This window comes from Lithobates pipiens, unplaced genomic scaffold (assembly GCF_037356315.1).
Source record: "Lithobates pipiens isolate NorthernLeopardFrog02 unplaced genomic scaffold, aLitPip1_a1.2 Scaffold_3, whole genome shotgun sequence".
Lineage (NCBI taxonomy): Eukaryota > Metazoa > Chordata > Amphibia > Anura > Ranidae > Lithobates > Lithobates pipiens.
In genome coordinates this window covers 79,422,460-79,442,860 of record NW_027507790.1, presented here as the reverse complement: position 1 = coordinate 79,442,860, position 20,401 = coordinate 79,422,460, and the positions used below count along the sequence as shown (strand labels likewise).

Here is a 20,401-nt window from a genome sequence, read left to right as displayed (position 1 = left end):
AGTTATTTTTTTATAGTTTCAGGGCACCCGCCATTTATTACCTAGTCTCACTAGTGTACCCCTAAATTTAGGGGTGTCTACTTTCCAAAATGGGGTCATTGGGGGGGGGTTGTGCCATCTTGGCATTTTATGGCCTTCAAAACTGTAACGCCCTTAGAAAGCCTGAAGGCGGTGCTTGGTTTTCGGGGCCCCGTACGCGGCTAGGCTCCCAAAAAGTCCCACATATGTGGTATCCCCGTACTCAGGAGAAGCAGCAGAATTTATTTTGGGGTGTCATTTCACATATGCCCATGGCATGCGTGAGCAATATATCATTTAGTGACAACTTTGTGAAAAAAAAAAAAAATTTGTAATTTTCCCGCAACTTGTGGCAAAATATAAAATATTCCATGGACTCAACATGCCTCTCAGCAAATAGCTTGGGGTGTCTACTTTCTAAAATGGGGTCATTTGTGGGGGTTTTGTGCCATCTTGGCATTTTATGGCCTTCAAAACTGTAATAGGTAGTGAGGAGTGAAGTCAAATATTTACGCCCTTAGAAAACCTGAAGGCGGTTCTTGGCTTTTGGGGCCCCGTACGCGGCTAGGCTCCCAAAAAATCCCACACATGGGGTATCCCCGTACTCAGGAGAAGCAGCAGAATTTATTTTGGGGTGTCATTTCACATATGCCCATAGCATGTGTGAGCAATATATCATTTAGTGACAACTTTGTGTAAAAAAAAAAAATTTTTTTTTTGTCATTATTCAATCGCTTGAGGCAAAAAAATAAAATATTCAATGGGCTCAACATGCCACTTATCAATTTCCTTAGGGGGTCTACTTTCCAAAATGGGGTCATTTGGGGGGGTTTTGTACTGCCCTGCCATTTTAGCACCTCAAGAAATGAGATAGGCAGTCGTAAACTAAAAGCTGCGTAAATTCCAGAAAACGTACCTTAGTTTGTAGATGTGACAACTTTTGCGCAAACCAATAAATATACAGTTATTGACTTTTTTTTTACCAAAGACATGTGGCTGAATACATTTTGGCCTAAATGTATGACTAAAATTGAGTTTATTGGATTTTTCTAATAACAAAAAGTAGAAAATATCATTTTTTTTCAAAATTTGCGGTCTTTTTACGTTTATATCGCAAAAAATAAAAATCGCAGAGTCAGTCAAATGCCTTTAAAAGAAAGCTCTATTTGTGGGAAGAAAAGGACACAAATTTCGTTTGGGTACAACATTGCATGACCGCGCAATTACCAGTTAAAGCAGTGCAGTGCCAAAGTGTAAAAAGACCTCTGGTCATTTACCAGCAAAATGGTCCGGTCTGAAAGTGGTTAACCACTACAGATCCGCGCTATTGCCAAAATGACGGCATCAGCGCGGACCTACATTTCCGGGACTACGTCTATTGACGTCGTCCCGGATACGAGCGGCCTGCGCGCCCCCTGAGGGGCAGGCGCGGCGCGCTCTGTGATCGGCGAGTCCGTGAGACTCGCCTGATCACCGATCCGTGCAAGGGGTCGATCCCGACCCCTTATCACGTGATCAGCTGTCAGCCAATGACAGCTGATCATGTGATAGAACGGAGCCGGTAATCGGCTATTATTCCTCCTCGCGCTGACAGCGCGAGGAGAGAAAAAAAAAGCCGATCACCGGCGGCCGTGATCGGGACATCAGTCCCGATCACGGCCAGCAATACAGCTGACCACCTGCCCCCTGCCAGTGCCCACCTGCCCACCCCGTGCCATCCTGAATAAAAGTAAGTGCCCCCCATCAGTGCCCACAGTGCCACCTACAGTGCCACCCACAATGCCACCCACAGTGCCATCCAGCAGTGCCACCAACAGTGCCACCCACAGTGCCCACAATCTGCCTCAAAGGTGCTGCGACCCAGTGCCGCCCATCAGTGCCCAGCAGTGCCGCCCATCAGTGCCCAGCAGTGCCGCCCATCAGTGCCACCTATCAGAGCCACCTATCAGTGCCACCTATCAGTGCCCATCAGTCCCATCTATCAGTGGTACCTATCAGTGCCCATCCGTGCCACTTATCCGTGCCACCCATCCATGCCATCTTATCTGTGCCCATCTTTGCCCATCAGTGCCGCCTTATCTGTGCCCATCGGTGCCACCTTATCTGTGCCTATTAGTGCCGCCTTAACTATGCCTATCAGTGCCCACCAGTGCAGCCCATCAGTGCCCACCAATGCAGCCCATCAGTGCCCACCAATGCAGCCCATCAGTGCCCACCAATGCAGCCCATCAGTGCCCACCAATGCAGCCATCAGTGCCGCCTAATCAGCGCACTTCAATGAAGGAGAAAAATGACCCGTTTGCAAAATTTTATAACAAACTATTAAAACATGATTTTTTTTTTTTGCATCTTTTTTTGTTTGTTTAGCAAAAAATAAAACTCCGAGCTGTAACTAAATACCACCAAAAGAAAGCTCTATTTGTGGGAAAAAAATGATAAAAATTTCATTTGGGTACAGTGTTGTATGCCCGCGCAATTGTCATTCAAAGTGCATCAGCGCTGAAAGCTGAAAATTGGTCTGGGACTGAGGGGGGTTTAAGTGCCCAGTAAGCAAGTGGTTAAACACTTCAGGTCCCTAAAAAAAAAAAAATTTTATTGCACGGGACTAATCTTTTTTTTCTGTGGATTTTTTTTATTGTGTTCTTGTTTTTGTTTAGTTATGTTGGTATTTTTTATTTAATCTGGTTATGGACTCTAACTACCATTTGTTACAAGTACAACGTGGCTATTTCAAGATGGCCATAACTTCCCAAGCAGTTGCCATGTTTTTATTTTTAATAATTGCCCAATTATGATTTTATTTTTGGGTAGCGGGTTTTTGTAGATTATTGATGTTAAAGTTTTTTTTTTATATATTGTTACATGTGCCAGACTACTTCACTAGGTTCCCTTATAATACATTGCAGATATACAGAATTTCTTACATTGAGGTTGAGCTCAGTCTGTTTATTTCCTTTTACTGATGACAAAAACATTTAGGTGGCAGAAACACATTCTTTGGAGCCCAATCAGCATTTACTTCCTGCACTGGAGAGAACTTGGGAAAAGTTTTGATGGCTGCCAGGATCCAAAGCTAGGTACTTTAGGGGAAGAAGATTCAGATAATGAAAACTTATGGTTGATGCAATGCATTCGCCAGGAAGCCTCCTGTAGCCTTCTCTTTCCGAGACAACCCTGGACCTTGCGTTACCTCCTGAGAGGACTCATCTACAGAGGACCCCTGATCCTCAATAGCTTCCACTACTTCATCCTCCTCCAATGGAACTTCCTATGATGCCTCATCCTCATGTAAAAGGGAAAGGGGAAGGAGTGCACCCTTGTTTGGATCCCAAGCTAGTGAGAACTCCCAAGAGTTAATCTCGCAGTCTACAAATGGCTACAGAGAATTCCTCCCTTGACACAAAGATGAGGATTGTGCCCTGGAAACAGTGGAGATACCATATGCAAACAGGGATTCAGAGCCAATCTGAACCATAGGAGAGCTGATGCTTCTCCCAACCTCCCTGCCTGTGATAACTCAGGGCTTGATAAGGGATGATAAAATTGACAATACCTCCCAAATATTCACGTGTCTCCCTGAAGTCAGCTCGGTTAGTGGTTGTGGAAGGCAGGATGGCTGAGATATCAGGCGAATGCTGGCAAGTAGTGTGGGCAAAGTATCCCTATAGAAATGAAAGGGACACAAAATAGCAGACTGACACTCCCCCAGCTTATACATTACCCCATAAGAGGAAAACACTTGCCATCTTAGGCTCTAAAACGCAACACACACATGAGGTGATGATCACCAGTTTGCGCTGCAAAGCCTATTAGGACCAAACTTCACACATCACCATGGGCACTTGACTCCCCTTCAGGAGGCTCACCTTCCTTGACCTGTAGAGCACCCTGTCAGTAAGATCGCTGGGTATGGTGTACATCGGAGATAGCTGCCCACAGGGTTCAGCACCAAATGGCAGACATTACAGGCCATCTCCGCTCCTTTATGAGGGGTCTGGGTAAAGTTGCTCTTAGCCTGTTTGTAGTAGTGACTGATCCAGGTAGGGCCTACCTTTGCCCAGATATGGGTGTTAGGAATAGGCTCAGAAATAAAGAAATATTCCCCCCCCCCCCCCCCCCAAAAAAAAAGATCTCCAGAGAGGCTCAGGAGAGCATCCATCGCCTTTAGACAGGTGGGGATTCCTGGCCAGCGTCCATTCACCTGAAGGTAGCAGCATAACCCATACAGTAATGACTATTAACTCCTCTGTGTCCAGTGTTGTATTATAAAGAAAGGTACATTTTTACAGTAACATCCAGATGGATTATATCTAAACAACTGTGCATCTGAGCGACAATACAGGCAAATGTATGACACCAAACTTGACAATTATAAAGCCATTGTTTGCCTGTATAATTTAATCAGTTAGCTCATCTGCTGTTGGTGATTAATGTCCATTTGAATAGCAAGAATTCCTGCAAGAAATCTCCAATTTAAAATTTGAATGAAAGGAACAAAGAGTAAAAAGGTGTTTATTTGATTTTGAAAGCAAGCAATGTGTTTTGTCTTTAAAAGGTTATCTGTAGAATAACTATAGTTCATAACCTAAAATCATTATATAATCATTACACGGAAAACTTACTCCAAAGCTACTGAGCGTGGTACCCCATACAGCATCAGTTACAAGGTCTTGAAATTTCTTTCTTTCTTCATTTTCTTGACATATAAATGCAAGCTGGGCCCCAACGATTGCTACTGCCTGCACATGACATTTGTTAGTGGAGTACTTTCAATAGATTATATATAGAATAGAATATATATTTCAAGTGTTATAAATTATCTGGAACATACCAGAACCTTGTTGTAGTTTTGCCATGTGTTGTTTATGACATCCCACAACTTTGTGAAGACGTCTGTCTTGGGTAGAAGTGTGCAATAACCCAGCGCAAGGTTGCAGTCCACTAAACGGCAATTGAAAACCTGTAGACAAAAATAAATAAGTCAATCAATCACAAATAGCATAAAAAGGAGAAGGCTTGTGCTCATTAATAACTTTTTCAGCAGTCAAGCAAAATCTGTCTGTTGACCTATTGACCTAGCAAACAATTTTGATGCCCAAGGAACCTGGATACAATTGACCAAGTGTGGGCCCCTTAGGCAGGCCATAGAGTATGCAACTTTCTTTCCTTCTTCCATGGGTGGAAGGAAGGGAAAGCGCTTGAAACACCCCATTAACACAGTCAGTGTTGATGGAGGAATCTCTTCTGTAGAGCCATTTTGTTCTGCCAGTGGTAAGCCACACCCGCTGGCAGAACACAAGTTGATTGACTTGTGTCCAACCAGGGGGCCATAAACGGATCAAAATTCGGCTCGATCCAAGATGATTGCCTACTAATGGTCAAATTTACACTGAAAACTCTACAAAACACTCCCAAACCAACAGGTGGGGTAGAACCGATTTTCTAGAACATTATTTCCTGGATGATCACTACAGTCTAGCCTGAAAGTCAGTTTGTGGGATGTCTACTCTTTTCACAAAACACACTTGGCTACACCGTTAAATGCTTTTGGAACGCATATTTGTTTTTGTTCTTTTTAACCTATGGCACCATGGAAAAAAAAAAAAAAAAGTTCAATAAAAATATAAACACAAAGTACTTTATATCACAATATAAATCCTAGCAACACAATCTGACTATAATTTTCTAAATGACAAGGGGTATTGAACACACTTTTTTGAAAACATTCCGTATCAAAAGCCCAACTAAAATAATAACCAAATCAAGTTAAAGATAACAGGATTTTGGCCCATTGACCTCCTTAAAGCTTTCCAGGGATTTGTCGAGAAGGAGCACCCACAATGGTTCTAAATTAGAATGATTTATGTGAATAGTTCTAACTATCTTATTTGCTGTATGTACACGTTTTCATTGTCATTTTGAGCTACTATTAAAATGTAACAATAAAAGGACGAGTGTATATCTGTTATCGGTTTTGGTTACTGTATTGTTATACACTTTTGACAATAATACAATCATCAGTAACAGAACAAAAAAACAAAAACAAACAAAAAATAAATAAAACACACACAAGAGATAGCTGGGGTGCCCTGCAGGGGAAAGCTGAGCAAGAAGCATCACAAAGGAGGGCCATTTTGGATATTGGGGGTATAATATCATTTAGCTCATAAACAGAATAGAATGGGGCTACATGCATAAGCTCCAGCTGGAGGACAGAAGGATCCATTAGGTTAGATCACAAGATTTAACCTTGGACCAATCATCTAAGATCTGGCAGATGAATGTGGTCACAATAGCAGGTTGCAGGTGAAAATAATGCCTGAAAAATGCAAGCCTTTTATCCACCAAGTCTATACAGTTAAAGCCCTTTCACACTGAGCCACGGGCAGCGTTAGCGGTAAAGTGACGTTATTCGGCTGCTAGCGTGGCGCTTCCCCCCCCCCCCCCCCCAATACTTTATTGTTGCAGAAGGAGAGAGACACATGGTATAATACAGAGGACGTCTGTGGATATTGGGTTCAACAGACTTACAAAACAATACATAATTAATGCACTTGTAGTCTTGACTGTTCACATAGATGCAAACGATTAACGTTCAGATTGTGGAGTCTCCGTACCCCGCGTGTCACTTTTCCACGGTATAAACCGCGTTAAAAAGTGCAAAGAGTCAGAGTTGGGCCGAGGGGACCCAAAGAGGAGAAAAAGGGAAGGAGGGGGCAGGAAGAGAAAAAAAGGGGGGGGGGGGGGAATAGAAGTCCAGCGGTCTAAACCCTCATCCAGGCAGAAGAATTCTCCACATATGTCCTCCTTTCATGGGGGACTAAGGCTGGATTCACACCTATGCATTTTTAGTGCTTTTTGCATTTTGCAGATTTGCCCTAGAGTCCATTTAACATGGTTTCCTATGGAACACGTTCTGTAGTGACAATCTGCAAAATGCAAAAAGCACTAAAAATGCATAGGTGTGAATCCACCCTTAGAGCTAGCCCTGCATACTCCTCAGAGTGTACGAATTCATGCCAGTAGAGCCATTTTTTAGCATATTTCTCATAAAGGCCTTTCTCAGTAGCTACCAGGTCTTCCACTGCACTTATATCGGCAAACTTTTTCAACCAAGTGGTAATCGATGGGAGCTGCATCTGCTTCCAGAACAGTGGGATGCAACCCTTGGCAGCTGTGATCATGAGGGACAGAATAGACTTCCTGTATACTTTACTGGGGATGTTGTGGTGATGCAAGAGGAAACATGCCGGATCTTTTGGAATGTCTCGGTCTGTAAATTTTTGGACAATACGATGAACTTCTGTCGAATAGGGTTGCAAGAGCCGGCAGGTTTAAAAAATGTGGAGGAGGGCGCCAGTCTCCTCTCCAAATCTCCAGCATAAATCTGAGCACTGGGGAAACATTTTATGGATCTTTACCAGGGTGCGATACCATCGGGTTAGTACCTTGAAACCTGCCTCTTGGTGTTTACCACAGATTGAAGCCTTGTAAGGAAATAGAGTCTGTATACCTGCTTCTTACTCAGGTCAAACACCAACTCTCTCTCCCACCCGGCGATATATGGAGGCTTGTGGTCTGCTGGCAGTGTTGTCAACAGTTGGTAGGTTAGAGAGACCGCATGGGGGAGTGTAGATTGTTCCAGGCAAAGCTGTTCAAAGGTGGCAAGAGACCTCTGAAACAAAGCCGGGGGAGGAAGGGATCCAAGAAAGTGTGCTAGCTGGATCTGTTGCCAGAAGGACAACCCTGACAGGCCTTGGTCAGTCATAAATTGTTGTCTCGTCATCCAACGTCCATCTGTGACAAAATGTCAAGTCTGAGAACGCTCCGCTATTTTCAAGTCCTGAAATCTGGGGTCTTGGAGTCCAGGGATAAAAGCTGGTTTCCCCACTATGGACAAGAGCGGCGTCCGTAGAGGAGCTACCGCAAAGTCCCTAAATGCCTTCCGGCTGATCCTCTTAGTCTCCCCTATCGTGGGGTGGTCCATTATCAGCCGGGGTAGATCCGCTTGGCACTTTGGTAAGGACTTGCATGGCAGTCCCGACAGGACACATTACACCTTGACCCACTGTTTAAGTTCACCATGGCGGCAACAGTCTAGGACCCGTGTCAGATGACATGCCATGTGGTAAAGTTTAGCATCCAGAATGGCCATGCCACCCCTGAGCTTGCCAGCCGGGGCGGTTTCAGTGTCCATAGGAAATTGACCAAAACACGGTTCACTACCCTGAAGAATGAGCTGGGAACCCTGATGGGTAGTGATACAATAGGCGAGACATCACATTCATTTTCACAATGTTGCACGATCCGAACCAAGAGAACATGCCGTTCTGCCAGGACTGCAAGTCTTTTTTGATTGTCGTTAGTAGAGGTGGGAAGTTCAGTGAAAATGCGTCTGGCTTTCTGGGGAGATGAATCTCCAGATATTTAATGTGTTCCAAGGCCCATTTGAAAGGAATGTCCACTTGTAGCAGCGCTTGTGTTGCATTTCATAGGTCTTCAATTCTGAGAGCAGGTTTGGAATAGAGATCAGAGGGTTGGATAGAAAGAAAATAAGATCGTCCCCAAAAGCTGCAATCTTTGGAGAGAGAGAGCGTTATCCAGATGGAGACCCGAGATGCCGGGGTTTTTTCTAATGGTCCGTAGAAATGGCTCTAGGGTCAGGATGAAAATCAAGGGAGACGGACATCCTTGACGAGTACTGTTAGTTATCTCGAATGGAAGTGAAAGGTGTCCATTAACCTTTACTTGGGTGGAGGGGCACAAGTAGATGTCCTGAAACCAGTGCATTATCCTCTGCCCCAGGCCTATAGAGCACAGTGTTTCTGTCAAAAAGGTCCAGTTCACCCTATCAAACGCCTTTTCAGCATCTGTGGAAATGAGTAGCAGGGGGATTTTGTGCCTCTGTGTCGCATAGATAAGGTTGAGCTCTTTGGTCGTGTTGTCCTTATCCTCTCTCGATGGGACAAACCCAACCTGGTCTAAGTGGATCAGTTGGGGAATGTGCCCGATCAGGCGCATGGACAGTATTTTGGCAAATATCTTAAGGTCCACATTTAAAAGAGATATCGGTCTGTAGTTTTGGCACATTAATAGATCCTTGCTCTCCTTTGGAATCGCTGCAATGTGAGCTCAAAGGGTGTCTTACGGTGGGATAGTCCCTTCTCCTGTGGCGTTGTATGCCAAGAGGAAGTACAGGATCAAAAGGTCCCCAAAGGTCCTATAATAAAGGGGAGAGTAGACGTCCGGGCTTGACACTTTCCGTGATTTCAGTTGTGCTATTGCCGCCATCACTTCATCTGCTGAGAGAGGTTTATCGAGATCTGCCAGATCTTCATCTGCAATACGGGGAAGCCTCAAACGAGCCATGTAGTCTTGGATCACTTTCTTCTTGGAGGATTCCTCCTCGAAAGTGTGTGGGAGGTTGTAGAGAGAGATGTAGTATTCAATCAACACCTTTGCTTTAGGTAACCTCCGCCCGTTAGCCAAGCAAAAAAAAAGCGCTTGCACTAAATCGTGTGCTTCCTAACTGGGAGCTGTGGAATTTTAGCAGCTGTATTAAAAGGCTTTAAATATAAAAATAAAACCACTACAAAACGTCAAAAGAACATCTACGAGGTAAATGAATGAATCAATTCACCCATAGACAAAACAGCCCATATTACTCATAATACATATTATACATAATACATATAATACATATTATAAAAGAAAAGTTGTTCTGGTGCAATCTCTTATTCTACGAAAAACATATGTGTATACTCCAATTATATATAAATAAATCATACAAAATGGTTATTGTCCATAATAACTATCCATATGTCCAGTTTATGCTATATACTCAAGGTAGTCCCAGTGAGAAAAGAACTGAAACAAAGTTATCTATTACAGTCCATAGGAAGCATAGGAAGCAAAACTGAAACAAAGTTTTCTGTCACAGTTCATAAGGAGTATACAATGCCATCCTTCCTTAACGTGACTAGACTTCCAACCATGAAATACAGTGTTCCCAAATCGCTGGGGGTAATTCCAAGCCTGAAGCAACCCCCTTTACTTTTATTCTTACCAGATCTGCCTGGTTACACGAGCTTTCAGATATCACTCTTTATCGGCTGGATCTCATCCGCTTCATGAGCACCAGGTGATTCAAGATCTCGGAAAAAAGCAATTGCGGAAAACACACATAGCGTAATTCTGTCTCGTAAAAACACTATTTATTTAAATAAAAAATATTGCACTCACAAAAAACAATCCTTTAAAAACATTGGTTCATTCTACATGCATAGTTCTTTACGATAGTCAGGTACAGGGAGATATGTTAACATCGGCCGCTACAGGTTGTTGCTATATAATAGCTCACGGTTCTAGCTGTGCGTCTTTCCTCCCTCCTGTCAGTCTCTCTATGCTGCTATCGTGTACTTCCACCCTGCACGATAGCAGCATAGAGAGACTGACAGGAGGGAGGAAAGACGCACAGCTAGAACCGTGAGCTATTATATAGCAACAACCTGTAGCGGCCGATGTTAACATATCTCCCTGTACCTGACTATCGTAAAGAACTAAGCATGTAGAATGAACCAATGTTTTTAAAGGATTGTTTTTTGTGAGTGCAATATTTTTTATTTAAATAAATAGTGTTTTTACGAGACAGAATTACGCTATGTGTGTTTTCCGCAATTGCTTTTTTCCGAGATCTTGAATCACCTGGTGCTCATGAAGCAGATGAGATCCAGCCGATGAAGAGTGATATCTGAAAGCTCGTGTAACCAGGCAGATCTGGTAAGAATAAAACTAAAGGGGGTTGCTTCAGGCTTGGAATTACCCCCCAGCGATTTGGGAACACTGTATTTCATGGTTGGAAGTCTAGTCACGTTAAGGAAGGATGGCATTGTATACTCCTTATGAACTGTGACAGAAAACTTTGTTTCAGTTTTGCTTCCTATGGACTGTAATAGATAACTTTGTTTCAGTTCTTTTCTCACTGGGACTACCTTGAGTATATAGCATAAACTGGACATATGGATAGTTATTATGGACAATAACAATTTTGTATGATTTATTTATATACAATTGGAGTATACACATATGTTTTTCGTAGAATAAGAGATTGCACCAGAACAACTTTTCTTTTATAGAGTAATATGCGCTGTTTTGTCTATGGGTGAATTGATTCATTCATTTACCTCGTAGATGTTCTTTTGAAGAGATGTAGTATTGCCTAAAAATGTCAGCTAACTTTTCCGTATCGTGGACTTTAGTACCGTGTTTGTCTAATAGCTCTGGGAACAAATGTGCAAGCCCGTTGGCGTGGGCCTTGCGAGCCCAACAGCTCCCCGCATTTATCACTATGCTCGTAGAAAGTGTGCTGATCGAGAGCTGCTCACTCTGTCCAAAGCCAAAGTGCGCAGCTGGGACCTGAGGGTTGCAAGATCAGCCAGAGTCTTGTCTGTTAGGGATTGCTTGTGGATGGACTCCAGAGATCTAATCTTGGCAAAGGTATCTATTTGTTGGGCCCTGACCTTCTTTATCCGTGACCCAATCTTGATCAAGAGACCCTTGAGATAACTTTTAATGCGCCTCCCATAACATTATGGGGGCACTGCCCTCCCCAGCGTTGCAAGGGAAAAAAAAGTCTCAGTTCCTGGGAGATCTCATCCGCAACCTCCGGATTTTGAAGCAAGGAATCAATCTTCCACATACATTGCTTAGGATATGAGGATAGCAGATCTATGTCCAAAAAGATTTGGGCATGGTCCGAGAATGGAGCCAATGGATGGGGACATAACCCTGGACAGGAGAGATTGGCAGCAGAAAGAAAGGAGGGGGGGGAGGAGGGGAAAGGGAGGAACAAAGAGGTGAGAAATGTTGAGAAAAGGGTAAACCAAAAGCCTACCCCCTAATACGCCCGAGGCATAAAAGAGATCACTCTCTGGACACCCATATAGTCCACGAAAACAAAAAACGAGGACCACCAACAGGGTTTCACCCTATGTAGGGGAAGTGTTCGTGCACAGTGGGGGTCAGAGATTCCTCGTCACGACCCACGGGAGAAGAAAGAAATAATAATTTAACTGTAGCATTACTTATGGCAGCTGATAAGTCAGTACAGAGCAATAAGTGCCTTAGGGTGGGTTGGGGAGTTCTGTCCCTGCAGACCCAAGGATACTGCCCGCAGGAACATCCCCTGTATATTGATGTTAGCAGGAGGACGTGAATAACAAACCATGTTAACAATAACTATAGCAACATGAAAAATATAAATACCTACCCACACATGCCCATAAAATTAGGACAAAACAATCAGGTCTCATTTGGTCCACTCAGTAAGCAAATGGTGTTCAACTGGCCAGAGCACACCATCCACTTAAAATGGCTGGCCTTCCTGCCAGAAGTTCTAAGCCTCTGCCCACATGGGGGCTGCTTATCTATACGGGGGGGGGGGGGGGGGGAATAAAGGATCCTCCCACAAACCATAAAAGCCAGGAGGAGTGAGGGTTGGTGGGTGGGGGGGGAGGAAGAGGAAGGGGGTAAGGAGGGGGGGGGGGGGGAGAGGGAAAGAGGGAGGGGGAAAGGGAGGCAGTGGATGTAACCAGCAGAATCACAATACAAAATTTACCCTGTGATTTGTCACACTGAGATCTACAGCGTATACACTGACATTGTTTATACTGATATCTAGATTACGATGAATATATACACTGAGATCTATATCCTGGGATACATATACATAGAACTATATAATGAGATATTTACTCTGAGATCTACTGTATATACTTTGATCCATGCAATGTATGTTTACGCTGAGAGGAATACACTATGTCTATATACGGAGATCTACAATATATATTGGGAGGTGCATTTAAACTGGGATAAATATACTGGTGTGTTTATACCGGGATCTACTGTATATGTGCCGGGGTGAGGCAGAGAGAGAGGACCGGGGTGGGGGCACGGAGGGCTAAAAGAGCATGACTCAACTAATCCCCTGCCATCAGGTTCCGATCATCCACCCCAAGAGAGAGTAGGAGGAATTCTCATTCTAGAACAGCCTCCACAGCATTGACTGGTTGCAGGGGAAGTGGCAGAAGTAGCAAAACCTCCCGACTATCAAGACAAAAGTCAATCGTACCCTCCACTGTATATGTCCATCCGATACAGGAATACTGGCAGTCAATGGGAGAGTAGCATGGGACATACAATGGTTGTGCTCCATGCCATGAACAGTAAGGCTCGTCTGTATATCCAGAGACGTTCCTATCCGTTAATGTCTCTGTATAGGGCTCTTGAGTTCCTCGCAAAATGAGGGGGAGACGGGGGTGGGGGGCCAGGTTTATTCAGTTCTGGAGTACTGTCTTGGGGTTAACCGACAAAGTGGTCACAGCTCCAAGGGGAATCATGAGGCGATCAGTCTAAGAGCCATGAGATTAAGTGGGAGAAACAACAAAACAAGGGCCCGCGCCATGTGCGGTGAACTTACCTTCCCGTAGCATCAGCTTTAAACTTCAGGGTCGCCCCCTCCCGAGCCGGGCCGTGATCTCCCCATTGCCTCTGAGGTGTGCGACGTGGCAGTGGGTTTAACTAGTTTGGTAAAGGGATCAGCTCAGTATCCAGGAAGGGAAAGAGGTCAGGGAGATCTGTGTAGCAGCGTAGCCAGAAGGAATTGCTGTCTTCGCGAATGTTAAGCTGGAGGGGGAAGCACCATCGGTAAGGCAGCTTCGAGCATCTCAGGAATTCCAAAAGGGGCTTTAGCATTGCTCTCCATTGCAGAGTGGCTCTAGATACATCAGGGAAGATGGAAATCTGTGCGCCATCAAACTATCTGACCTTTTGCCCAGGATGCCCGGAGTATCTGTTCTTTTAGTATATAACAGTGGAGTCGGAAGATCACATTGCATGGATGATCTGGATCAGACTGCTTGGGTGACAGGCCCGGAGATCATCAAAGAAACAGTGAGGGTGATACTGTTAAAGCTTCTGGACCCTGACCCCCCCTACCAATCTGGAGTTCGACAGGGTTCACAGGGCACTGCGGCTCCGGTACTCCAGGTCTTCCAGGTGGAGCTGCGCCTCTGCCAGGCTCTCCTGATGAGATGAGTGACTTAGTTCCAAATGAGCTACATGCTGCTCCAGGGCACTCATCGATGATTCCCCTTTAGACAAGCGATCATCAAGGTGCTGAACCTCCGTGTGGAGCTGCTGGAAGTCATGGCGGTGTTGCTTTTCCATCCGCTGTACGAAGGACTCCATTTCGGCTTTTGTCGGGAGGGCAGGAAGCAGGGTCCTGATGTTGGTATCCTCCTGGGAGAGGGAGCCCTGGCCAAAGGAGGATGTGGCCGAAGGAACCAGGATAGCTGGCAGGCCTGCCAGGGAACTCTGCATCTGTTGGGAAGAGGCAGCCATCGCTGAGAAGTTTGTGCTCATCGGCTTGTGCTTGCCATGTATTGCAGAGGCTCTCGCTGTCTCTGGGAAACGGCTAATAGGAGCTTCTGTCACAGGTTTAGATGAACCTCGGGTCCTCCTACGTTTGTTGTAGCTCATAGCAATCCGCAAAAGTTGGTCAAAGTCCACATATCAGCCAAGTTTTGCAGGTCAGGAGTCAGGAGCTCAATCAGCAAGGGTCCTCACTGCACCATGACTAAGCCACGTCACCCTAGCAGGATGCTTTTAACCCCTGCTAGCAGCCGAAGAAAGGGTTAAATACAGCAGTGTATCGCTACTTCTTAAGCGTTCTGCAGGCGCTTCGGTGGCGCCCATTGATTTCAATGAGCAGGGGCGGTAGAAGAGCTCCAAAGATGCTGCTTGCAGGCTTTTCAACATCCTACCAGCGCAGCGCCCTAATGTGAAGGAACTCGGGCTTTTGCACTGGGGAGACAGGAGAGGTATTTTTCAAGCACTATTTTTTAAGCCCTTTAGCATCTGAAAATCGCCTCCAGTGCAAAAGGGGACTAAATGCAGGGATATTCCCAACAGGCAGTTAGAATCTTGCTAAGACAAGAAATAGATGGGTCCACCTTTTAAGGAACCCCTCCATAGGGTATTAATGGGCAAAATACCAGTTGCAATAGGGAATGCACTGGAAAATTCTTAACAGGCTGGGGGCTTTCTTTTTTTTTTACGATGAAGATATTTGCCAGCACACCATGGAACGACACAAATAGCGTCCAAACGGGTGATTTATTGCATAATCACAACACAAGGATAGTGCAACGTTTCAGAGGCTCTGAAACATTGCACTATCCTTGTGTTGTGATCATGCAATAAATCACCTGTTTGAATGCTATTTGTGTCATTCCATGGTGTGCTGGCAAATATCTTTACAGTGATTTGAACCAGATTCCAGCTGGTCTTTGCTACAGCACCCAAATCTGAGAGCTCATCCAGGAACGTGTGCAATGGGAATATGAAGTACTACTTTCTTTTCTTTTATCCAAAATGTTTCTGTTATTTTGTATAGGTAAACAAAGACAAAGTAAAACCGATAATTCAGATAACATATGTTTGCATAATACAAAATCATAGCTGTGCTACAGAAGATTTTTTTTTAAATCTGACCAGCATTGCAAATAAATCAAACAAGGTTAACTATACAGTATAAGCGTCAATCAAGGTATTCAATATAGTGCCATTTCCAAAATCTATTAGTAATAATATAGGTTATTTTTTTTTTTGCAGACAGTAAGGAGTACATTTCAACATACAAAAAAACATCAAAATACAAACAAACTATCTCAACCCTAGCAAGGCATTTACACACACACACACAAAGAAAAGCTATAGGACTCAGATAACTTTTTGACAATCATTGGCCTGAAAGTTTAATGAATTTCTGTGGATAATTCATGTTGGAGCACACATTTTTACTTGGCAGAATGAGATTAACCCAAATCCTTCACTTTCCAAACCTCAGCTGGTGGCGGACGACCACTTTTGTGCCACAAACAGGAGTCTCAAAACTGGGGCAACAACCTCAGCTGAAAAGTTCTCCTAATCAAAAGTCAAAAGACAGACCTGAGAATCTAAAAGTCTGCCTATTCTGATAGATGTTATTACCCTAGTGTTTGGCATATTCTGTATATTATAAAATGTTGCGTACATTTTTCCTCACATAGAGATGGGTATAGTTCATCTTTGCTTTGGGTAGGAATAACAAAAACCATTCTATTATTCCTGCAGGAAGTGATAATTCTGGTAAAAAGACCCAGCTGTAGTAGGGGTACACCGAATGGGTTTTTTGGTGCCGAAACCGATAACTAAAATGAAAAATACACTAGCCCGAAAACCCAAACCGATACCGAAAATGACAGATACTGAAAATGACTGTATACATTTTTATATAACACATTGCTAATAGCATTAGCAAAATTTTCATGCAGTGTACCTCTAGCAGATATGATGCAGGAGATGGTCAGAGACTGTGGACATGGTACAGGAGATGGTCAGAGACTGTGGACATGGTACAGGAGATGGTCAGAGACTGTGGACATGGTACAGGAGATGGTCAGAGACTGTGGACATGGTACAGGAGATGGTCAGAGACTGTGGACATGGTACAGGAGATGGTCAGAGACTGTGGACATGGTACAGGAGATGGTCAGAGACTGGGGACATGGTACAGGAGATGGTCAGAGACTGGGGACATGGTACAGGAGATGGTCAGAGACTGGGGACATGGTACAGGAGATGGTCAGAGACTGGGGACATGGTACAGGAGATGGTCAGAGACTGGGGACATGGTACAGGAGATGGTCAGAGACTGGGGACATGGTACAGGAGATGGTCAGAGACTGGGGACATGGTACAGGAGATGGTCAGAGACTGGGGACATGGTACAGGAGATGGTCAGAGACTGGGGACATGGTACAGGAGATGGTCAGAGACTGGGGACATGGTACAGGAGATGGTCAGAGACTGGGGACATGGTACAGGAGATGGTCAGAGACTGGGGACATGGTACAGGAGATGGTCAGAGACTGGGGACATGGTACAGGAGATGGTCAGAGACTGGGGACATGGTACAGGAGATGGTCAGAGACTGGGGACATGGTACAGGAGATGGTCAGAGACTGGGGACATGGTACAGGAGATGGTCAGAGACTGGGGACATGGTACAGGAGATGGTCAGAGACTGGGGACATGGTACAGGAGATGGTCAGAGACTGGGGACATGGTACAGGAGATGGTCAGAGACTGGGGACATGGTACAGGAGATGGTCAGAGACTGGGGACATGGTACAGGAGATGGTCAGAGACTGGGGACATGGTACAGGAGATGGTCAGAGACTGGGGACATGGTACAGGAGATGGTCAGAGACTGGGGACATGGTACAGGAGATGGTCAGAGACTGGGGACATGGTACAGGAGATGGTCAGAGACTGGGGACATGGTACAGGAGATGGTCAGAGACTGGGGACATGGTACAGGAGATGGTCAGAGACTGGGGACATGGTACAGGAGATGGTCAGAGACTGGGGACATGGTACAGGAGATGGTCAGAGACTGGGGACATGGTACAGGAGATGGTCAGAGACTGGGGACATGGTACAGGAGATGGTCAGAGACTGGGGACATGGTACAGGAGATGGTCAGAGACTGGGGACATGGTACAGGAGATGGTCAGAGACTGGGGACATGGTACAGGAGATGGTCAGAGACTGGGGACATGGTACAGGAGATGGTCAGAGACTGGGGACATGGTACAGGAGATGTCAGAGACTGGGACATGGTACAGGAGATGGTTAGAGTCAGGAGGATCCCAATAAGCTTATATCCCAATAAACATGACTTTAGCCGGAACCACATGAGTGTGGTGCGTTCTTTTCCCTGTCACATTTTCGATGTACGTTTTTAGGTTTTTAAAAGTGCTGCCATTAGATCAGTATGCATGTTTTATGAAGGCGAAGTGGTATGCAGGAGTTCGATGCACTTTCATGAAAACATTTACTTTTACATGGCATGCTGGGAGTTGTAGTGCTACCTGAAACTTGTTGCTACTCTTCCAGTCAGGGCATGCTGAGACATGTAGCCTCCACCATCACCTCTCCAGGAAGCCCTCGAGGTCCCAGATCTGGAGTTTGTAAAACTCCTTGCTCTCCTCGGTATTGGGTTCCCCCCTGGTCCTCTCTTCTGCCGCATTCTTTTTCCCTCCTCCTTGGATGCCGTTGCGCCATAGTACCTTAACGCCACCACTTCACTATTTACAGCGTCCTGTTGCTAGGCAACCACGGGGGGAGGAGCCGCAGCCGGATGCAGATGCTGCGATGGTAAATTGGGCGGGCTGAGGACAGGGTTTTTCTGAGCAGGGAGGGAAGCTGGCGTTCCTATGATGAAGCAGGCGACGGTCTGCCCATGGGTGGGTGTGCCCACACTAGCACCCCTCCTAGCACAAGGAGAGCAGGAAAGAGACACACTCCCGCAATGGGCGGCACCCGGGCAGACCACGCCCCCTTTTCGGTATCAACTGTTTTTGTCATTCGGTCGAATGACAAAAACACAGTTTTCGGCAGCTGAAATTTTGGTGCATCACTAGTTTTTGTATATTTCAGATGGGAGGCCATTTAGGCCAGGTGCCCTGTTTTTGTGGGCTTCTGCCACTGTGAAAAATCAGTTCTTCCAATTAAGAGGTGCATTCAAAATTTCTATCTCTCTCCTCAAGACATGAAAGATTTAGAGATGATAGAAAGTGAGTCAGGGCATTAGAAAATGGGTGGGGGAAGAAAAACTGGAGCTGTAAAGATCCCTGTACTAACACTTAAAAATGTCCATAATATCTGACAGGGAGTGCATAACAGATCCCCTTCATGTTTTAATAGCTGCAATATAAGAATATTCTAATGTGGACTTTGCTATTACCGGCAACAAGTGTCTCGTCCTTTCTTATTCCTCAAAATACCATTTACTTTCTGCTTTCGATATGAAAATATTAAGATCATTTTTCTGTGCATCTCTCAAACTCCCAAACCAAGTAGGTGTGGGGTTAGCAATATAGGCCTCCCCCAGAACATGCACCTCTTCCATAAGATAGCTCTCACACCAAGGAAGCAAGCTTTGATTGTATCCCACACTATTGTAGCAGGTGCAGTAAGTTTACTTTTTAAAGAACCCAAGGAATCTTTTAGGAAAGTATCCTCTTCAGGCCTAGGGTAATTCACCACAAACTGTAAAACCTTACTCGAGTACAGTGGGAGTATGTAAACATATGCTAGAATACATTTCCATCAATTGTACATAGTACCTGTGTATTGCGTGTGCATGCGGGGTGTGAGTACCTGTGTATTGTATTGTTAAGTACCTGTGTATTGTTGAGTATTAGTGTCAGAAAACTAGTTGTTATTTAATTTGGACAGGGTATAATCCCCAATCCTCATTAAATCAGTAGGTACGATGCCCGGCGGGTGTGGAGATGCAACTTGGTGTACATCTTGCGGCATGTATACATTCCTTCCTCATCTGATCGAGGGCGAATACTGCTGTGCAAAATGTAAGCACATTGTTTCCCTGGAAGCCCAGGTTCTGAATCTAGGGAAGCAACTGTCAGCACTGAAGACTCTCCATACTAAAGGAGAGCCGGGAACGTACTCAGCAAGGGCCAGCACAGAGGTGAGACAAAGTGGTGCAGGTACTAGAAAAGAGTAGATGGGCGACAGTCAAAAAGGGTAGAGGGGAAAGTGCCAGGGAGGCTGATCCTGGGCTGGACAATCCCAATAAGTATGCCCCATTGAGTGACATTGGTGAAACCAGTCAGGGACCAGCACTGCTGGAGCTGAGGGACTCCTCTAGCTGCCAGGGGAAGAAGTCCTCCAGTGAGAGTAAGGGGCAAGGGGAAGGAAAGACAGATTCTGATGGTAGGGGAATCAATTCTTAGCCCTTGTACACACGGTCGGTCATTCCGGCGGAAAATGTCCGATAGGACCGCGTTGTCGGATAATCCGACTGTGTGGGCTCCATCGCACTGTTTCCGCCTGAATATCCGACGGCAAAAGTTTTAGAGCTGGGCTATAAAACTTTCCGACAACATGATCCGATCGGACTTTGTCCGATTGTGTGTAGAGAATTCTGATCGGACAAAGTGCCAAGCATGCTCAAATCAAATTCCTAGACCAAAGCTATTGGCTACTAGCCTGAAGGTAGTTCCGTCGTAAAGAAATAATGTCATTACGTTACGTACGATCGGATTTTCCGTCAACTTTGTCCGACCGTGTGTATGCAACACCAGTTTCGGACAAAATCCGACGGATTTTGTAGGAATGTCCGACCGCGTGTACAAGGGCTTAAAAGGACAGAGGTGGCAAACTGTGACAAAGACATGAAGTGCCAAACTGTATGCTGTCTACAGGGAGCTAGGGGTTCGGCACATCACAGATCTGGTGGACATATTACTGGGAG

At 45.1% G+C, this 20,401-nt stretch overlaps 1 protein-coding gene across 3 annotated transcripts in view; it reads right to left on the bottom strand.

Moving 5' to 3' along the window:
* KNTC1 (kinetochore associated 1) overlaps positions 1–20,401 on the bottom strand; it is a 389,498-nt gene that overhangs the window by 141,029 nt on the left and 228,068 nt on the right. For all 3 annotated transcript variants that reach the window (XM_077461857.1, XM_077461860.1, XM_077461858.1), the window contains exons 41-42: positions 4,850–4,978; positions 4,641–4,757 (exon numbers count right to left, since the gene is read on the bottom strand). In XM_077461857.1, coding sequence (XP_077317983.1) covers positions 4,641–4,757; positions 4,850–4,978 — 246 coding nt within the window. The remainder of the gene's footprint in view (positions 1–4,640; positions 4,758–4,849; positions 4,979–20,401) is intronic.